Genomic DNA, 18,776 nt, shown 5'->3' with positions numbered 1-18,776 from the left:
TTAATATTTGTTTTTAACATGGCAGCAGAGTGCAGAACACTTGCCTCCATGCATAATTTGCTAGGTTAGAGTTGATTTTTTTTTTTTTTTAGAACAATGCTAAAATGCTGCTAAAGTTGTGAAGCAACCTACTGCAAAGTTAAGGATTCCACTCTTAGACCTGCTGTTCAATATTCCCCCCTCCTGCCCACCAATGTGTAATGACAAAAACTGTAGGGTTCTATAATTACATAACTAAGTGCTCTTTTACTTCCCAACAAACCTTTGCTTTATCTAATGTCTAAACTGGATGGTTCTCACTGTGCATATGAGAATGAAGTACTACTGTGCATCAGCACGGACTCTGGTCCCTGACCTGTATCATCAGCAAGGTCTAATTCCCTAACATAAAGACCTTTGAGTGCACACACACCTGTCCTGGTGAAGTGCACATCAACTCACCTCAACATGTGATAAAGATTAGCTTTTCTGTGGTCCATTCTCATCAGTGTAGGTGAGCTTATGAAGATAAAGCTGGTCTGCAGTGAGACAACTATTACTGACATCAAGTTGTATATAAAAAGGCAACATCTAACTGGAGAGCTGGGAAAAGTAAGACAGCATGAACTTGTAGTGTCCCACACTATGGAGTCCCAACACTAGCAGAAGGCAATGAGAGACACTGTGACCTGTGCCTGGTTCAGGGAAAGAACCCAACTCCCTCTCTCCTTTTGTGCCCTAGTGCTTTCTCAGTCAGTTTTATCATAGGCTTATTTTCCTCAACCCAAGCATTATACAGCTAAAATACACTGTATACTTAGGCACTGCTCTCAGAACAGGTGGATTCAAACACCATTTCCCACCATTAATATTCACATCAGACTATAAACTGCTCATGCCCGTTACCATGACGAGGGGAGGACCATCATACAGAAGACTGACTTGCAGATGCTTGCCTGCTCTGTGCCACAGAACAAGCCCAGTGTGCAATTTTGCATTATAAAGCTTATGGAGAAGTTAATGCAGCCACAAAATAATGAGCCATTATGGCTCATGAGAGGCTCAGCTTGCAGAGTCCAAAGTGTACAAACAGAGGCATATAAGACAAATCTGAACTAAGCACTGTACCCTGCCCTCTGCCTGCACCAACGATTTACAGGTATCTGGTAAATGATTTATAAACCTAAAGATAACAAAGTATAAAACTGTATGAATGCCTCTACTTCACAAAAGAAACACTTTCTGGATAATTTACCGTGTCTCTGAAAATGTTTCAAATTTTGGTGTCTGCTCTGCTGTTTACAGGTAAGTGCCTGGCACTCTGTCTCATGTCATTTCCTTCTGGCTTGTTAAATAGCTGGCAAAAAAACCTGTGTTACCACCAAAACAACATTGATAGAAGAGAATTAACTGGAGATCACTGCATCAAGGACATATGGGAGAGTGGGCGAGCACAAGACTGCATAGCAAATTCTGTGAAACAGAGTCTTAATTTTGCTCCACGTGACTACTTTTGAACCTCTTACTGCTCAACCCCTCAGGTATGAGGAGTGAGGATTCATTCCTGACTGAAAGGGATTTTTACAGGAAGATTTCCTGAACTGTTAAAATTGTAGAAAGAGCTTAATGCTGTTTTTCTGGAATCTTCCCTAAACATTATTCTGATCTCAACATTTATTGTTTGTAAGAAACAACTTCACATGCATTTGTAAGGACCTCAAACGATCTATTTCACAAGTGATTTCTGGGATGTCTGATTTGAATTGCTAAAGGAGACTGGGTTTTTTAAAGCTCTTGGGCTGTCTGATCATTGAACCTTCACAGCACCCTGGTAACCAAGGCACCTAAAATAAAGACTCACCCTGTAAAACTTGGACCAGAATGAAAATGGATGGGGCAGGGCCGCAGCATCAGCAAGACTGAAAGTATGCTCTTCCCAGAGCAGCACAGACTGGTACAATCAATGATCAGCGATGCACATGCTGTGAGATTAATTTATTCCTCACTAAATTAAAACAAACTAGCCAGGCAGTAAGCGGCTGTTAACTTCTCAGGTGATAGCCCACATCATGGAAAGATGCTCCATCCACATGAGTGCATTGAAAGTATTTCTTAGATCTGAGTGCTCCAACACACATGCAGTAAATACATGATATGAAGAGCTAAAGCAAAATGAGGTGAACAGAATTATCCAGTGCTTATCATGAATAAAAAAGGTGCTTTATGAATTGGGACCACAGTCAGGTGTGTCTCTTATGGGCCAAATTCTCTTCCTTGTCATATGAACCTAAGTTTTGGTTCCAGTGAGGTTCTGCAGGGAGGGGAAGAGATGGAAAGGGCCTTTCTCTGTTCTGCAAATTCAGACCTCACTTAGAAAGCTTCTTTTCCCCTTATTTGCACTTCCTGATGTACTGTGCACCTGAGATTGGACTATTCCTGGGTCCTAAGCCTCACCTCTCCATTGAAGGCCAACATGACACAAGCAGTGTCACCTGAAGCCAAGCTGGGAGCATAGCAGCCTGCTGCCCCTCCTTCTGGAAAATTTACCTTTGCTTTCATCTCCCTTATGTCTCTTTCTTAACAGCCTTGTTTACCCTCTTTCCCAGGTTCCTTTCTTCAAAAGACAGGAAGAACTATTTATTACTGATTTTTAAGGAACTCTCAAAAATTGAGTTGATCATAAACAGTTCAGTTTTTTGTTAATTGTGAATCCTTTCAGCAATGATCAAGGTGGTGGTGAATTAAAAGAGAGACTGTAAGACTCGCTAATTAGAACCTGACTCTTCATCACATCCTCAACTCAGCTACAGTAAATCACTCCCCATAATAAACTGTCTCCATATATCTGGGAACAGGTTTTGTGGGCTGTTTGCTGGACCTTTTCTTTATCCTCTGCAGAGTGCAGCAGCAAGTGATGGGGTACAAGTGTGGTGTCCCGGCACTGGAATCTTTACTGAATTCTCTCAGATGTCTGACTGGGGTTTCTTGTCCATTCACTCGAGGTTAAACTGTTGGCCATGTATGGATTTAGGATGGAGATTTTGCCAGGACCCACTGAGCAGGACCAATGGATCAATGTTTTTTTTTTAATACTTTGTTGCAGGGGAAGTAGTTCCTTGCCTAGGATTATCTAGGATTTTTGTCAAACTGCCTTGCTATTCACCCATACCTAACAATTTTCCTGACCCCTGACATCACAGCAGAAATATGTTCAATAGCTAATTCTGCATTAACTGACTGTAAACAGTCTGCCTTTGCTGATGAGGGAATGAGGCTGATGCTGTAGCTCTACCAATTGCTAATGACTGAGCTCTCACCTTTTGAAACTGAGAGCTTGTGTCCTGTGCTGTAAAATTAAGAATTGTCAAAGAATAGAGACTACTGTACTTCAGGCTTTAAAAATAAACAGATGAGACCAAAATTTCAAAGACTGGATAATATTAACAGTGTCGAAGTGCTTAACAATCAGTGACTTTAAGTTTTGTTGTTGATGGGTATTAGCAAATCTAACTGATTTTATTTTAAGGCCTGTTACCATCCAAATACTTTGGGATACATAGCCAATGTGCATATGCACATTTCTTTTTCACCATTTGAAAAAGCAATATGCAGGTCTTTGACTTTAATGTAATTGCACTTTTCAACTGAGAAAAGGTGACATGTGACCCAGAGGTGGCCTGCAGAATCCAGAAGTCTATCCTTGCCACAATCCACCACATACTCAAAGTACTGACAGAAACCATGTCTTGATTTCCATGGAGTGCCACGTAACCTAGAGAAATACTTTAGTGAAGAGCAAACCAGTTGCTCCCACACTTTTCTTTCAGTACTTGCACTGTTGTGCTGTGGTATTCTGAATCCTCAGACTGAGTCCTGGGGTCTGGCTTTGTGAATCTTTGCTGGATTCAGAGAGTTAGCTGAAGCATGAGGGGTTGTGAGGGGGTGTCCATTCTGTCTCATTTCTAACATTAAGAAACACACCTGAGCTGCAGCATATGATTTACTTTTTCAAAGTTCCCAACACGTCAGCACCAGCCACCTCAGCAAGGTTAAAGTGTCCAAGGTTGAAGTTTAGCACTGTCCAAGTTTAGCCCCTGTCCAAGCTCTGTCCTAAAGTGATGATAAGACCGATAGCCTTACCCCTGTGAGCTGACATTTTGACCAGAGAATCACCAAGGCCAATAATAAGATGAGTTATTAGACTAAAAGGAAAGGAGCCAGAGGAATTGTCAACTTTTGACATTTAAATTCCATTGATATAAATAATTTCAGCAATAGGTTTTCAAGTTGTCAGAAACTTGCAATAGTCTTCAGAAACTAGAGAGAGAAACAAATAGCTCCAGTTTATATGACAATGTGCACAGAGAGTGACTGAAGTGTTGCTAAGTAATTGTCAAACTTTTTGTAAATATCACAGCAAATCTAACGTAAACCACTTTTCCCTATGGTAGATGCACACCAGGGATAAATTTTGGTCCCAAACCTTGAGATTGCTCCTCATCGCTTATACAGTACTGCTGATCTCTATATAAAGGGCTCCCTGGATGTGGGGGGGAAGCATATCCTTTAAGCAAGCTTAAAGGTTTGTCTGCTTATCATTTAACTCTACCACTAGACATGCAAATGGTGGGCTTGCCTGCTCTCCCCAAAGACTGCTAAGCACACAATGGCTTGTATTGCTTAGTTTTTAAAAAAGAAAAAGCATATCAATTAAATGGGTGCCTTAACAGGCAAAGGTGTCAAAATTTAATCCCATACTCACCTTTTTGAATGAAGTGGATCATTGCACATTCAGCTGATAGAAAAAGATGTCTTCCTGAGAAGATTTTGCAGTTGCATCCAGATAAATATCTTGCTTTCTAGAAATCTATCCTTGTACAATAAAGTTAATCTTCCATTTGAGTCTAGTATGAAGAGTTTTTAAGGCACAATAATTTAAGATCTATGCAGATTGACTTTATATTTTAAGTGCAGTTTTCTTGCTTTACTGTAATACTGTTTTTATTAATACCTTGACATTCCAAACTATTTGATATGCCTTTTTCATAATGAGTTGTTTGGTTTTGTTTTTTTTTTTTTTTTTTTTATAGTCAATGCTGGATTAAGTACACATTTGCCATTTTGACAAAGATGACAATGTTCTACCACTATCTCCCCTCTCTCAAGTTTAGGCTTATACCAGTTCACAGTAATCCAAAATGAGATGCTCAGAAGGCACCATAACAGTAATGATTACTAATACTTTTCCCTCTGGACAATCTGTTTAGGTGTACAGGATAGACAAAACTACCTGAAGGCAATAATTATATGAGCTAAGCATCTGCTTGCTAAAAACAGCCAATTTTTTCTATAATTTGCTTTTCATATGAGAACACCGAGTGAATCTTCGAGACATGATGAAAGGAAACACTCTAACTGGTAACAGCTGATACAGCCCCTGCAATAGTTCACTCCCTGCACACGTTTCTCCTATTTTCCCTTTGGGCCATTAATCCCTAAATGTGCCTTTCAAATAACATATTTATCTAGGAGAAAAGAGGGAAAACAGTATTGAATAAAAAACATTAACATATAATATGTCTGACTGCTCTGTTCTTCACAGTGAGCTAACTTTGTTTCACTACAATTTGAAATTCTTCATCTTTTTTCAGCTCAACTTTATGCACTGTAAGCCATTTCATTAACATTACCCACCTGCTCCTAACTCCCTCTAGTCTCATGCCCAGGTGCTCCAAAACTCCTTTCTCCTGGTTACTGTGCTAGTCTTCTTCAAGATGGAGAGCTGCAGTCCTTCAGGAATAGTCTGTGTTTATAAAGCATCTACCTGAGCAACAAACTCTTCCACAATCTTTTAATAAGCCATTCAAAAGGCAGGAAAAAATTGCACCCAGTCTGAGAAACTTAAATTGAGGCAAGATGCGGGTTATTTGCTAAAGACTATACACTGTATTCAGAGGGGCTACTCAGATGAAGACATCTGGTCTGATGTCCCCAGGTCAACATTAGAGCTTTAAGTCCTTTCTTTCTCTGAGGTCTGCCAGAGCACAAGCAAGTGTGCAACCCCTGGCTTGTCTGTGTAGTCCCAGTGAAAGACCAACAGGACTATTTCTGGTTTCACTAGAAATGGTCTCACTAGAGTTCTTCTGGAGGTAAATGAAGTTTGCCCCATTCAGAGACGCATAACGAACCTTACAGTAAGATGAAGAGAATGAGTTAAGCCTGAAGGATTGGCTTGAATCTAAAAGCACTGACCTGATTTTCTTCTGGTACTTACGCATCTTTGGAGTGCCCCAGCAGCTCAGGACAAGCCCTGCAGAGATGGGTCCCAGGTGCTAAAGGTGAGAGGTGGAAGGATTTGAGACAGCAGCTAGAAAAGAACAAGAACTGGGTGCCAACAGTGACAAAAGAAGCCAAGAGCAGAGTTGACACCCCTGCCTCCCCTCGGAGCAGGCAAGTACACTTTAATCAAAGTGAATATTCAGTATGATTAGGGATGGTATTTCTCATTGGATACAGGTGCAGCCAGAGCAGACTGTATATTAAAAATTGAAAGTTAATACCCTTAAGACTCAGAACTATGTGCCACAGTAGCCAAGACAACACCTCACTGTCCCACCAGCAAAATGACAAGCTCTTTTTTCGAAGATGCTGTCAGCGGGGAAAAGAAACACAAAAAGCAGAGCTGCATAATCATCTTTTTTTCTAGCTTACTTTGAAGTTGGAAGGCCAGAGCACACGTTGGTGATAAAATTTAATGTTTAATGGCCCTTACTAACTATATATACATTTAAACAAAAGTGAAGCCTGCTACTGAGCCAATTTCTGATCCCAGTTCAGTTATCTCAATCCAGAAATATAATCATAAGCTTACAAAATATTCAATATCAACATCCCCCCCCCCCCCCCCCCCAATTCACTAAAGAGAAGTTAACAGCTCATAGATTCTATACTGGATAATTGTAGACTGCCAGATAAATAATGAAATTTGGTACGAGCTTAGTTTTATCTTGTGCAGCTCTGGAACAAAAGTGTAGCAGCTTAACAGACAAATTCAAGAATTATTTTATTATTTTTTTTTCTTCTCCAGGCCAAAATCTTACTTGTTTTCTGAAGTATAGAAATAGCTATTCCTCAGTTCCCTAAGGGAAAGAGCAGTTCACACAAGTCTTCACACCAAATGTCTGAAGTTAGGTTTTTCCATTGAGTTAACATTTTTAAAGATGGTATTCCTTGCAAGCTCCCTCCCCAAAATTTCTGCCTCCAGTTTCTGATTATAGTAACTTGGCATCTGAAGAAACCACTGGGACTGTCATTGCTTGCTAAGTAAATTTTCTAAAATACTGTTTCATGTCTTTGTTAAGAGCAAAGATGAGAACCACCTTCACTTCTTTTTCTTTGTTCATTACTGTATAATCGAGCATTTTCTCACCTTCTTTCAAGCATTTTTTGTCTTTGAAAAGAAACAAAGTGAAAAAGATCAGCAAATACTCTAGCTTACATTTCTACTACCTACATGCATTCAGTGTACATTTTCTATTTAAAAAACTAAAGAGCAATCATATTGTGGATGATCAGCAAATCTAGCAATAACATCAAGTGAACTGGATTTAGCTGAGCATCGTGCATTGAAGCAAGCATTTGACTTTCTCAGATTTTCCCCCTAGAAATTTGGGAATAAGGGCATTGGAGAGCTGTCAGTGAGGTGATATCATGCCCTGCTGAGCTTCCATTGTAAGACACGATAGACAAGGGTTCAAGTTCTTGGCGCATCTGTACCAAATATGTGCCAGTCACCCTCAGGTGTTCATTTAAACCCACTTCACTAAATTGGAGCACGGCTGTTTACAAACACTGGCCTCAGATTGGCTAACATATCTGAGTTTCAACTTAATCAGTGGTTCATTAAAAACTGTACAATTTGGACTGGCATGAAATTTAGCCCCAGCTCAACTCAGTCTCAAAGTCTCAAACACTGGAGACTAAAAAGAAAAGACTTTTCCTGTACCAGGGCCTTTCATAGAAAGTTAATGAGGAATTCAGCCCTTTTTCTTGGGCAGAAGGGTTATTTCAAGAAGATCTGCAAGAAGTACTTTTGCATCTGGGGTCACCTCAAAAGCTGTCTAAAGCAATGTGATAACAAGATTAGAAGTGCAATATCTTTTGCTCATAGAGTAATTTGCATGCATGCAATTTCTATGCTGCTACTAATGAGAATAAATACTATGTCTAAACCAGAAGGTTTAGAAAGTGTAGTTAAATTCATAGGTAGGTTTAGGCATTTTTTTACAAAAACTTTAGGCTTCTCAGCACACCTGAGACTAGTGCAATTCTAGTTTAAGGATTTTTCAGTCACAAAATGTTGTATTAAAAATAAATTAGTGCCTTAATTTGATTGCAACTTTACTTTGGATTCTGCAGAAAATACTGATTTATAGCAGCTGTTTTGTTAACTTCAGGATTAAAAAGAAAAAAAGAAAAATTCTTTCTGAAGATCTAAGGAAGGACCGTCTTTGATTTCTGTTAAATAATCTACAGGTCCAAAGACATGCTCCTTGGGTATAAATATGGTCTTTGAAGTGAACACTCTGTTTTTCTGCTATTACAAATATTTTTCAGCTTCCATTTCAGGTGTCTTTGGAGCACCTTTTCTGACAGAAGAATCAGCAAATCAATTTATACGACTTAAACGACAGATACCATATTCTCAGAATTATTGGGACCCAAGTAGCAGCCAGAACGCGTGGGGATACACTGTGGCTGAACAGGTATTTTCTTCCATCATTTTGCAGCATCTACTGAAAAAAGAAAGTACAGATCTGGGATTAACTAGTAGCAGTAACCCTTTGGGGCAAGGGAGAAAATATGTCTGATTTATCAATGCAGGCAAAGTTTCTCAGTAGTCACACACTGTATTTAGTTAGTATCAAAGCTCAGAATATTCTTTTCTGTTTTGATCTACTTCAGGTTAGTGAATCATGGACAGCTTTGAGAGACACAGCACAATACTATATGGACCTGGGTTCTTTTGCCTTTGATCCTTCGATTGCCAGGTACGATGGGGTTTCTCCGAGCTTTTCACAGACTCAGTACGCATGCGTGTACCTAAGTAAAACTGACCAATGTAAGCGTGCTGGCAATTGGGCCCTAGTGGCATAACTCGACACACTAATAAACCCAATTATAAGAGAAGTCTTGAAAAAATAAAGAAGATTTATTTTTATTGTCCAAGTTTTATAGTTATTTAAATGTGGTCATTTTATTGTAGCAAGTTCTTTTTAAAGTATGCTTTGGAAGAATTCATTATAAGCTTAAAGAATATGTATCTTTATAAAAGTCCACAGAAGCTAAACTACAGTAAGATATCCTATGTAGTTGATTTAAAAAGCAGACAGAAAGCAATTCCTGAGGAGAAAAATAAAAGATAAAAAATCCCATCTATTTCAGTAACAAAACTGTATTCAGTGTAGCATAAAACCTCAGTAGAATAAAACAGAGAATGAGACATAGCAGTTGGTAAAACCAGTATTTATAGATCAGCAGACAAGTACATGAAGTGTCTCAAATTGTCATATATAAATTGTTTAGGACTGTGTTAAAATGTACACATTTTTGGGACATAGTTTCATCAAATTGAGGGAACAATTGCTAAATGATTCAGTTTGAAAAGCACAATGCAGAATATACACGTTATTCCTGCAAAACACTTTTCATATGAAGATACTGCAGTCCTTTGAAATGGACAGGAGTGGGTAGGACTAAACTCATACAATTTCAAGTTTCAGTGCTTAAAATAGTTACTAAGACATAGCAATCTGATCCGTCTGCTGTAACCACCAATAAGAAAATGGGTAGACTTCTCATAACATACTTTGAATTGAATATGCTTTGAATTTTATTGACTTAAAAGGAGCTTTCTTTTTGAAAGTGAGCGCAAAGATTCATTTTGAAATGTAGCTTTTGAAAAGCGCTTTTTTATAAGATAAAAATTTGGAGAGTCTCAGATTGAGATTTCTAGGACTATTCCACCTGAAAGGTGATATCAGTTTCATTCATTCTTAGCAGAAACAAAGTAGAAGAGAATAGCTAAAAGTAATGATTTCCCTGCCCTCCTACTAAGCCATTCAGCTGGTGCCCTTGGGCAACTGGAAGGAAGCACCAAGATATTCTCTCACAATTTCTAATATTGATCTGGGCAGCAGCTTTCTTGGCTAGCAGCCGTCACTTCTGCCTCATGACAAATCTGAAGTTACCTGAAGACTACTCAGTTTTCTGGGAAAAAACCCACTCTGTCTTTTCCATCAGAAAAATTATTCAGATAGAAAATGCCTAACTGCATGTAACTATTAGTTGTCCAATACATGTGTCCGAAGGCTGTGATCCTGAGAGCTGCCAGGCATACTGCAAGATGAGTTATGCCTCCAGAATGATAATCCTTATGATTGTTGTATGACACGATTAAAGCCAGTTTACAGAAACACATTTATAGGCACTCCCACTGAAGCATGTTTATGATTTCAGAATGATGTTGGTTAACTCCCAGACTGGAATAAACTTCCCAATGCTAATGTGACAGAAACTAACATCCAGAGTTTTTATGAAGGCATATATAGAAGTTACAAACTTTTTTTTATGAAGACATCAAGTTAGAAGTTACAAACCCCAATATGTATAAAGTAAAACAATTAATTTCAAGCTTATTGTTCGTGGTTAGTGATATTTCTGAGATGGCCAAGAAAACCAAAGCCTATCAAGAATAGGAAAGAATCTGGTTCAGTGGCTGTATTTCCAGAAGAAAACATTTGCAAAAGCTTGCAAATCTGAAAACTGGAGCTGCTGACAGGATCTTTAAATTAATTTTGCAAAATTTTTCTAAAAACAATTTATTCCATCTTTTCTAGTGACAACATCAGATCTTACATGGACATGCTACAGCAGTCTGGGAGTCACCTCCAGCAACAGACAAGGATGAACTATTAAATCCTACATGTCTTGTGTTTGGCCATGTTAGGATATGGCATGTTATGTATTTGCCTCTATGTATTTGATAAAATGACTTTATCTCATCCCACTGTCTAAAACCAAAATTAACACATTAATTCTCTCAATATCACATATTTTATATTCATAAGTAGGAGTGAGATGTAAGTCATGGTGAATTTAATAAAAAGTTGAAGACAAAGCAACCATTAACTTTTAGCAGATTAGGTTTAAAGAACCTTGTGTTTTCAGGTAAAACATTTTTTTGACTAAAAATGTACTAAAGCTACATTCCCGCTTCTGTGACTGAAAACCACATTTTTATTTCTCAGTATTTTACTTTAGCTACAGTTTTGAGAAGTAATTAAGAAATGGAAATGTATCACTTTGGGTAGGTAAGAGAAGCAGAGCACATTTGCTCCAGGTTTGTCTAGTAAGAAAAGTATAGTTCTGTACTTCAAGTGCCTTTCTATTTTTTCGAGTACTGGCGTCAAATTAGTAGGTATTGTAGTATACATCCATATCATGTGTATGCTTTGCTTTCCACATTTAAACTTCTGTATTTGGTCTTGAATGCCAGAACAAACTGAAGCCATGGATACCACTGTGGGTTGCTTTTTTTTTTTTTTTACTCTGTGGAAGTAGGAGCTGGTGGAAGCACTTTTTCATGGCTCTCTTTCTAATAAAAGTGGTGATGACAAAATGTTCTTTATGCCAAGTTCTTGAGTCTGGAAGTTTTCCTATTCCTATCCATTAATCTACCTTATTTCAGGACATCTTTGAAGAAAGGATTGGGCTCCTGCATTTCTTTTATGTGACATTAATGTACTGCTAGCAACAAAAAGCTTTCAACCCTGGTTAAAATTTCTGCTTGGGGAAACCAAAATATATGGTAAATTCAAGGGCAGGGTAGGTGAAAGCAGGAAATTTTTGCTCACTTAAGAGCAGGTTCTGTGTGTTGTGCATTTGGGGTTCTTTGTGAATATGGACTGTATACTGACCGGAATGAATTGAGAGATAATATTGGATCTTCTAAAAAGAAATGCATATTCTGGCATTCTGGCAATCTCTACCATTCTCTTAGGTATGAAACTATCCTTAGGCCATTATTAATTTCCCTGCATAGAACAATGGGCCTGAAATTGCCATTATTCATTAGCTGAAGCTGAAATTTCATTAAGCACTTGAAAGAGATAAATGTGGTGCAAGTTCGGTATTTGCCATGTAGAATTTCACTTCTTCAGTCATACTACTTAATTATGAACAGTTCATTCAAAGACAGGGTGCGACACGTGATGTACAGACTAAAAGACCTCACTAGTTAAACGCAGTCCTGGCCGGTCCCTTCTGTCTCTCTTCCTTGTGCTGCTTAACCTTGGAAAAACAAGTGCTCCAAATCCTAAACCTTCCACTATTTTCCTCCGTAACAGTACAGGCATAACAGAATTGTTACTGAAACTCTTCAATTTGCAGCAAAAAGCAGGACTGTAAGGATAAGCATTGCCTATTATTTTTAATGGATATAAAGTAAAAATCAAAGGATCTGACTCCTTCAGCTGTGCACCTTGCTGGTCTCAGAGATGTTTGTGCTCTGCAGGCAGCAATGCCCAAGCCACTTGTGCATCAGTTCCTGAAGTGCTGCTGTTTTCAGCCCTGCCTCTCTAATTGATGTTGTTGCTGCCAAGGCAGGGGTTTGGGATCTGCTTGAGAATTAACTGCAGTTTTCATGCCTGCATGGTAAGTTAAACCAAAATGGGAGTTAGTTCAGGAGTTGATTTGCAAATGGACAACAGGCATCCCTGGAGTGTGGACGACAAAGTCCATCAATGAGGTGGAAGGTAAAACGAAGTGCGTCTTACCTCATCTGCTATCAGCTGGTGAGGTAACTGCCCCACATTTATGAGCTATTTTATGGTTGTCAGAGCCATAAAATTAGAATAACCACTGCCTTAAGTCTATTGCCACGAGGACAGTCTTGTGTAAGACTGGCTTTGTGACCAAAATGTCAGACAAAGCCAGGGGATGCAATTTGACAGTTCTGTTGTACTTAGACAAGACTAATTCCTTTAAAGAAGTTGTTCTGAAAGCCAGAGCCTCAATCTGCAAAGCCGTAGCTTCAAGCTAATGTCACTAATTCAGATAATTAGTCTTGCTGAATTAAATGGGATGCATGAGTAGCAGTGGAGGATGAGGTGCTTATTTCCTGTTATCAAAATACATGCCACTCATGACAATGTGCAAATGGCTTTCACAGGCATTTGAATGTTAAACTCCTTCCTCTGAATTTATTAATAACCAGGAAAAATATTTACCCTGTGAATTTGCTCCCCTTATTTAGCTTGACATACTGTTTCAGTACTTTAACACAAGTAAATTTGGACTCTTTACTGTCTTTTCCCACACATCTTCTTGTTGCCACCTATAGGTTTTACCTCCTTGCTTTTTCTATACAGCACAGATAAGCATGCAGTACCTAACTGATGGCAAATCTAAAGAACAGGGTTAAACTAAAGAGAATTTCAGGTACAGCGCTGCTTGTCATAAGGGTGGAAATGCAGGCCTCAGGACACAGAAATGTTGCCTCTAGCACAATAGAGATCAGTTCCTCTAAGTAGTTACTGAATACTGCAACTTTTTGTAGGACATCCACCCTCCCAACCACACAAACACCAAAACTCCCTAAGACCAGAGACAGCAATGGTCCTGGAGGAGAGGGGGAATTGGCAGAGAGGAAGAGCAGTCACAGAAAGCTAAAGTCAAGTTTGTCTCTGTGTAGACATTAACTGGACGGATGCAGGAGAATATCTGACAGAAAGTCCTGAGTTTCCAGATCTTTTCTGTGTGATATGAGGAGGACGACTGTCTAAAATCAGTAGAATGACAGAAATCAGGACACCCAAGTATCCCGTGGTTGATTAGTAGCTCTACCAGAAGCTCTTCCCCAGGCAAGGCACTTGCAGGGTCTCCCTCCCATGGGGGTTCTCCAGCACTGAGTCAGGTCTGAATCATGCTGCAGCCCCTTCCTCAGTCAGAGCATTTGCCTATTCCCTCAGCTTCTTGGATCTCTAATTTTGCAAAGCTTTGAAGAACCAAATTACCTTTGAGATCTCTGCTACTCTGTCAAGTTGGATTGAAAACAGCCCACAGGTTAAAAAATTACTGTGGCTAGACATAGGAGATAAACACGTGACTACCCAGACAACACGATTGTAGGAGCCTTGCTCTGTTAGAGAATCAGATGAAAGATTTGAGTGTACTCTGACATGACAGGAGAAGTAAGAAAACCCATCTCTCCAATAATAATTAAAGAAAAAGATTATTACTCCATGGGCTTTCTTTTAATGAGAAAAACAAGTCATTCTGAACAGAGAAAATAGGGGAAGCTGTAGAACCCAAGTAACCTATATATAACTCACGTTAAAATTGCTGAATGTGGGGTAAATTCTAAGATACACTGTTTTCTATAAGTTCAGCAAAACAGGTGAATATATAGATGTAATGGGAAAGAACCATATATTTCATGAGCTGAAATGTTTTCTACAAACAGAACAGTGGCACCCGGTTTTCAATGAAAGATCTACACACTACTTCATTACTATGGTAATTCATATGATTGAACCTGGTCTCATATGATTTTAATGCATAAACCTTTTGAGCTCGCATCCCACTATTGTTATGCACTTGCTTTGCGCTTGATCTTCTGTTGTCTTAATTTAAACCAAAACAGCTGAGACAAAATATTCATCTAATCTATACCTGCTGCTATAATCCTCAATGCCGACAAAAGTGAGCTATGTTCAAAGCAATTTTATGTTGGCTCATTAAATATACAAACCACCTACTGAGGCAGGTGCACTGTTGTAACCACTCCACGTAGAGTGGATAATAAATTATTAGTGTTTTACATCATCCATAGGAAGCAATGAGATCAACAGTTAAAATAAAAAAGATAGAAAATGATCCAAAATTTAGAAGTTCAGTCAGGAAAAGAAATAAGCATTCTTTGTATGTGATTATTATCTTAAGTGAACAAACATCAATAATTACTGTTCTATCCCCAAAACTGTTGAAGAGATATATATTTCAAACAATATGACATCAAACCTGTGGAGTCAACTTTTCACTAGCTGGAAAAAGAGTAACAACTCTCTTTACGAGATGTGTGTGGTATCAAGCTGGATATCTGTAAAGGTAGTTGACATGTGGTGACACAGCAAATGTTTGTTCCCTTTGAGCCCAGATCGAAGTCACGTCCTACCTCAGCACGAGACAGGCTGAGTGCTGCAGCTGGCTGTATTAGAGATGAAATAAATACTCAGCCCTGTAATGAGAATTTAACCATCACCTCCCCAGGGAGCAAGCTTTTACTATGCCAACGTTAGTCCAGGCAGGGGTAGGGGAGGAAGAAGGAATGGACTGGTGCACTTCAGCCTTCTGGGATCAACCCATATAAGTTTCTTTCTCTAGGAGGTGTTACAAGATAGTCAGCTTGGAATGACACTTCTTATTCAGCTACTTACTCCTGGTCACACAACCACTACTAAGGTGATTTCACGCCAGTCACTGCCTCCTTGGCAGGACTCAATAAGCATGTGACATCCTGTCTGAATACTTCAGCTATGTTCTGGTTGTGATTGAAAGCTGCTGTGCAGCAAGGAGCTAGTTCAGGGAAGGCTTAAAAAAAATCCTTACGATTGCTGTCAATATTATTATCATAAATTCAAGGCCTGATTATGCAAGGTGTCATGAGAAAGCCGTTAGTCTGGCATCCTTAAAATGCAGGTAGAACTGTCTAAGGACAAGAAAACAACCACAGGAAGAAAGTGGCTAAAAAGACAACAATGGATCTGCTGCTCAGAACTGCGAAATAATGGATTACGTAGTTTTTTAGAAGAATGAATTAAAAAGAATCTTGCCTGCAATTTCAAACATGCTCTGTATGAACCTTGCACAGAGAACTACAAAGTGCTGCTTCCTCTCAGTGTCTGTCCTCAAGTATTTATGGTGTTACCTCTGCTGCAGAGTTCAGGTAGGAGGCTCAGTGCCGAGAGCTCTACCACAAGCTTTCTGGTGGAGTGGGACCTATACCTCTCCATGTTACATCATGGGCAGGATGCAGTCTGATTTTTGATATAGTACCTCAGAAGGCAGCTACCGTTATATTATACCAAAACTACATGTACTGACTTTTTGTTTTTAATTTAGAAGTGCTTACAGAAATGAGGAAGAGTCTATTTATAAACCTAAGGGAAAAAATAAAAACCCTAAGCTTTTACTCATATGTCATTTGGGACAATTACCTTTTGCTAAGAGTACAAACAATTCTGTCAGAGTCACTATATACTTTGTGGAGTATGGAAATAATTTTCCTACAAATAAGAAAATCATCTCCCTCTTTGTTACTCAGGGTTACACAGTTCCTTACTCCTTTCTCATCCTCTCTGCCCCAGGCTAAGACCTATTTTTATTCCTTCAGTAATTGCCAAAGAATTACATCTAGCCAAAGTACATCCACAGATACTGTTTATAGCAACCACAGATTACTCTGTCCCTTGCTAAAATGTTCAGGCTGCCTTGATCTATCAGGTCAACTGTGTCAGGAACAACATATGCAGCAGCGATTACAAAATAAGAAAATTACAAAAAAATATCTTTCCTTGAAATTACGGACTTTTTCATTAAGACATGCTAGTCTGAAACCAGGAGTGGAAGCTCAGGGATTTTCAGATAACTGCCTGCCAGCTCCCTCTTTCCCACAGCAAAAGCTTTGAAGCTATGTTACTAGTGGGAGCAGTGAGAATGGAGGATAGGGAATTATTTGAGGTGGGCAGGGCCTTCTTTTCCAGGTGTAAGCTAACACTTAAAATTGAATGCCTGTTAATGAAGGGGCAGCCAGCACACATGCTGAAAACATTAGGCACACCCTCCTAAAATCAGCTTCTTGAAGAACACTTAATGAGTAAACAGAGATTAACACACAGAAAAGCTGTGTCATCTATGTCGTAGCTGGTTGATAAGAAGCAATGACTCCTAGAACCAGGCATAAATATCTGCATTTATCTCAGAAGCTCACTGGATAGCCTGGGTAGGCCAAGTTTTCTCTGAATCTTTTTCAAGTTGAACTAATGTGCCGTGAAATCTGATAGCTCAAAACTGCTGCTACTGTTAGTCCGGGAAGGGAATTCTGAAAGAAATGGTTTGAAATTGTCAGTTTTGGTTCTGAACAAAGACTGAAAGTAGCTCATGTTTGCCAATCAATTTTCTGGCACAGGACTGGATCTGTCCTTTGCATTTGACCCTGATATCAGTGATACGTCTTATTTAACAAATCCTTCAGCATCAGGAGTCAATTGAAGAGCTGGTTTTACCGTCCTCTAAAATTGGAAATCCTAAAGTGTGTATATTTATGCAGAAAATAGCTTACAGCACTGAACAGTACAGATGTGAATTCGTTGTCTTTCTAGTACAAGATCACACGATATGTAACAGCATTACCTATTATTAAGTCAAATGAAAATAATGGATCATAAATGTTTTTGTCTCATTATCTTGTGACAGGACTGTTATTAATTTGTGACTACACAACAGTTTTATAGAAAGACTCCTTGAGAACAGGATATATATACATGCCTGATTAATTTCTCCTCCCCCTTTTTTTTTTCCATTGCTTAGACTGCATAGGAAACATCTTAGATGAAAGGGACCACTCAATGATTGCTAAACTGGGCTTTATAGTTCTCCAAACTTGCATTAACACAGTGAATATATACCACAGATTTTTTTTTTTTTTTAACCCAGAGAAGTTGGATGTTAAAATGGCATAACAGTCCACAGTGAGAACATGGTTTTCCAGAATACGTCGGAAAGTGTCATCGAATTACAAGGTGGTAATGAGATCTGAGGGTTTTTTCAGCAGGTATAGATGTCCTGCTAATCTGATATGCCAGTGCCAGACTGTGCCTCCAGAAATAATTAACAATAGCAGCTGCACAGGTACTTCATCAGTAGAAACATCACAGAGAGATGAATCTGTGCAAAGATTGCACAGGTAGAACAGAAAGATCATTACAATAGACAGATGCATTAATAGGCTAGCAGTGTATTCTTAGTGTTTGAAGTTCAGTTTTTCAGTTTCATCTCTTTCCTGGCCTCAACATCAGTGAATAAGGTTTGAATAATTTCACGGAAATCAGTGTTATGATTTTTGTCAGTTGTTTTTATGTATTTTTTAACTTTTACATTTTTCAGAAACTACAGAGTCATATTTTACTGTCAAGTGTCTAGCTGCAATTTTTCCTGCCACTCATTTTGTGTTGTCTGTTTTTAAATTCAACAAACACAACTCCTAATGGGTATTCACTTCATTGACCATCAGAAAAACAATTAAAATTCTCAGCCCACAAGTATTCACGCAGGGACACTCTCATGCCACTTGAAATCCAGCTGAAAGCTGAGAATTAAGACAGACTACTTGAATTTTTACTTACATATTCATAAATACCCATCTGAATTACCCAAATTCCCTTTCGTGTTCTAGAAGAGCCACTTTTTTAGCAGCAGCCCACAGCCTTGTGGCTGAACTCGGCCCACTTACACAGTAAATACTTTCTTTGAGCACTTTCAAAGGAGATCAAGTTAGTCAAAAGGCTATGAAATTAACTTAAACTTACAAAATTACTTAATGAAACAGCCTTGTAAAGAGACAAACCACCACCAGTGGTTCTCTAGACTACAACAGCTTCTGGACAGAGTTTTGTTTTGTCCTATAAAGCTCCAGCTTGTTTGAATTAACTGCACAGCTGACTTTTTCTTCATCTGCA

The 18,776-nt window shown here is 38.8% G+C and overlaps 1 protein-coding gene across 1 annotated transcript; it reads left to right on the top strand.

Moving 5' to 3' along the window:
* Positions 1–1,232: 1,232 nt before the first annotated feature.
* CUNH3orf85 (chromosome unknown C3orf85 homolog) lies at positions 1,233–11,375 on the top strand (the record flags this gene model as incomplete). Its single annotated transcript, XM_033005229.2, has 4 exons — positions 1,233–1,284; positions 8,596–8,744; positions 8,944–9,029; positions 10,878–11,375. Coding segments are annotated over 4 exons (366 nt in total), but the record flags the coding sequence as incomplete, so codon positions are not given.
* Between the last annotated feature and the right edge of the window lie 7,401 nt (positions 11,376–18,776).

The sequence above is a fragment of the Tyto alba genome, unplaced genomic scaffold (genome assembly GCF_018691265.1).
Source record: "Tyto alba isolate M040663 unplaced genomic scaffold, T.alba_DEE_v4.0 Super-Scaffold_14, whole genome shotgun sequence".
Classification (NCBI taxonomy): domain Eukaryota; kingdom Metazoa; phylum Chordata; class Aves; order Strigiformes; family Tytonidae; genus Tyto; species Tyto alba.
The sequence above is the reverse complement of the archived record's forward strand: the minus strand, read 5'-3'. Positions and strand labels throughout refer to the sequence as shown.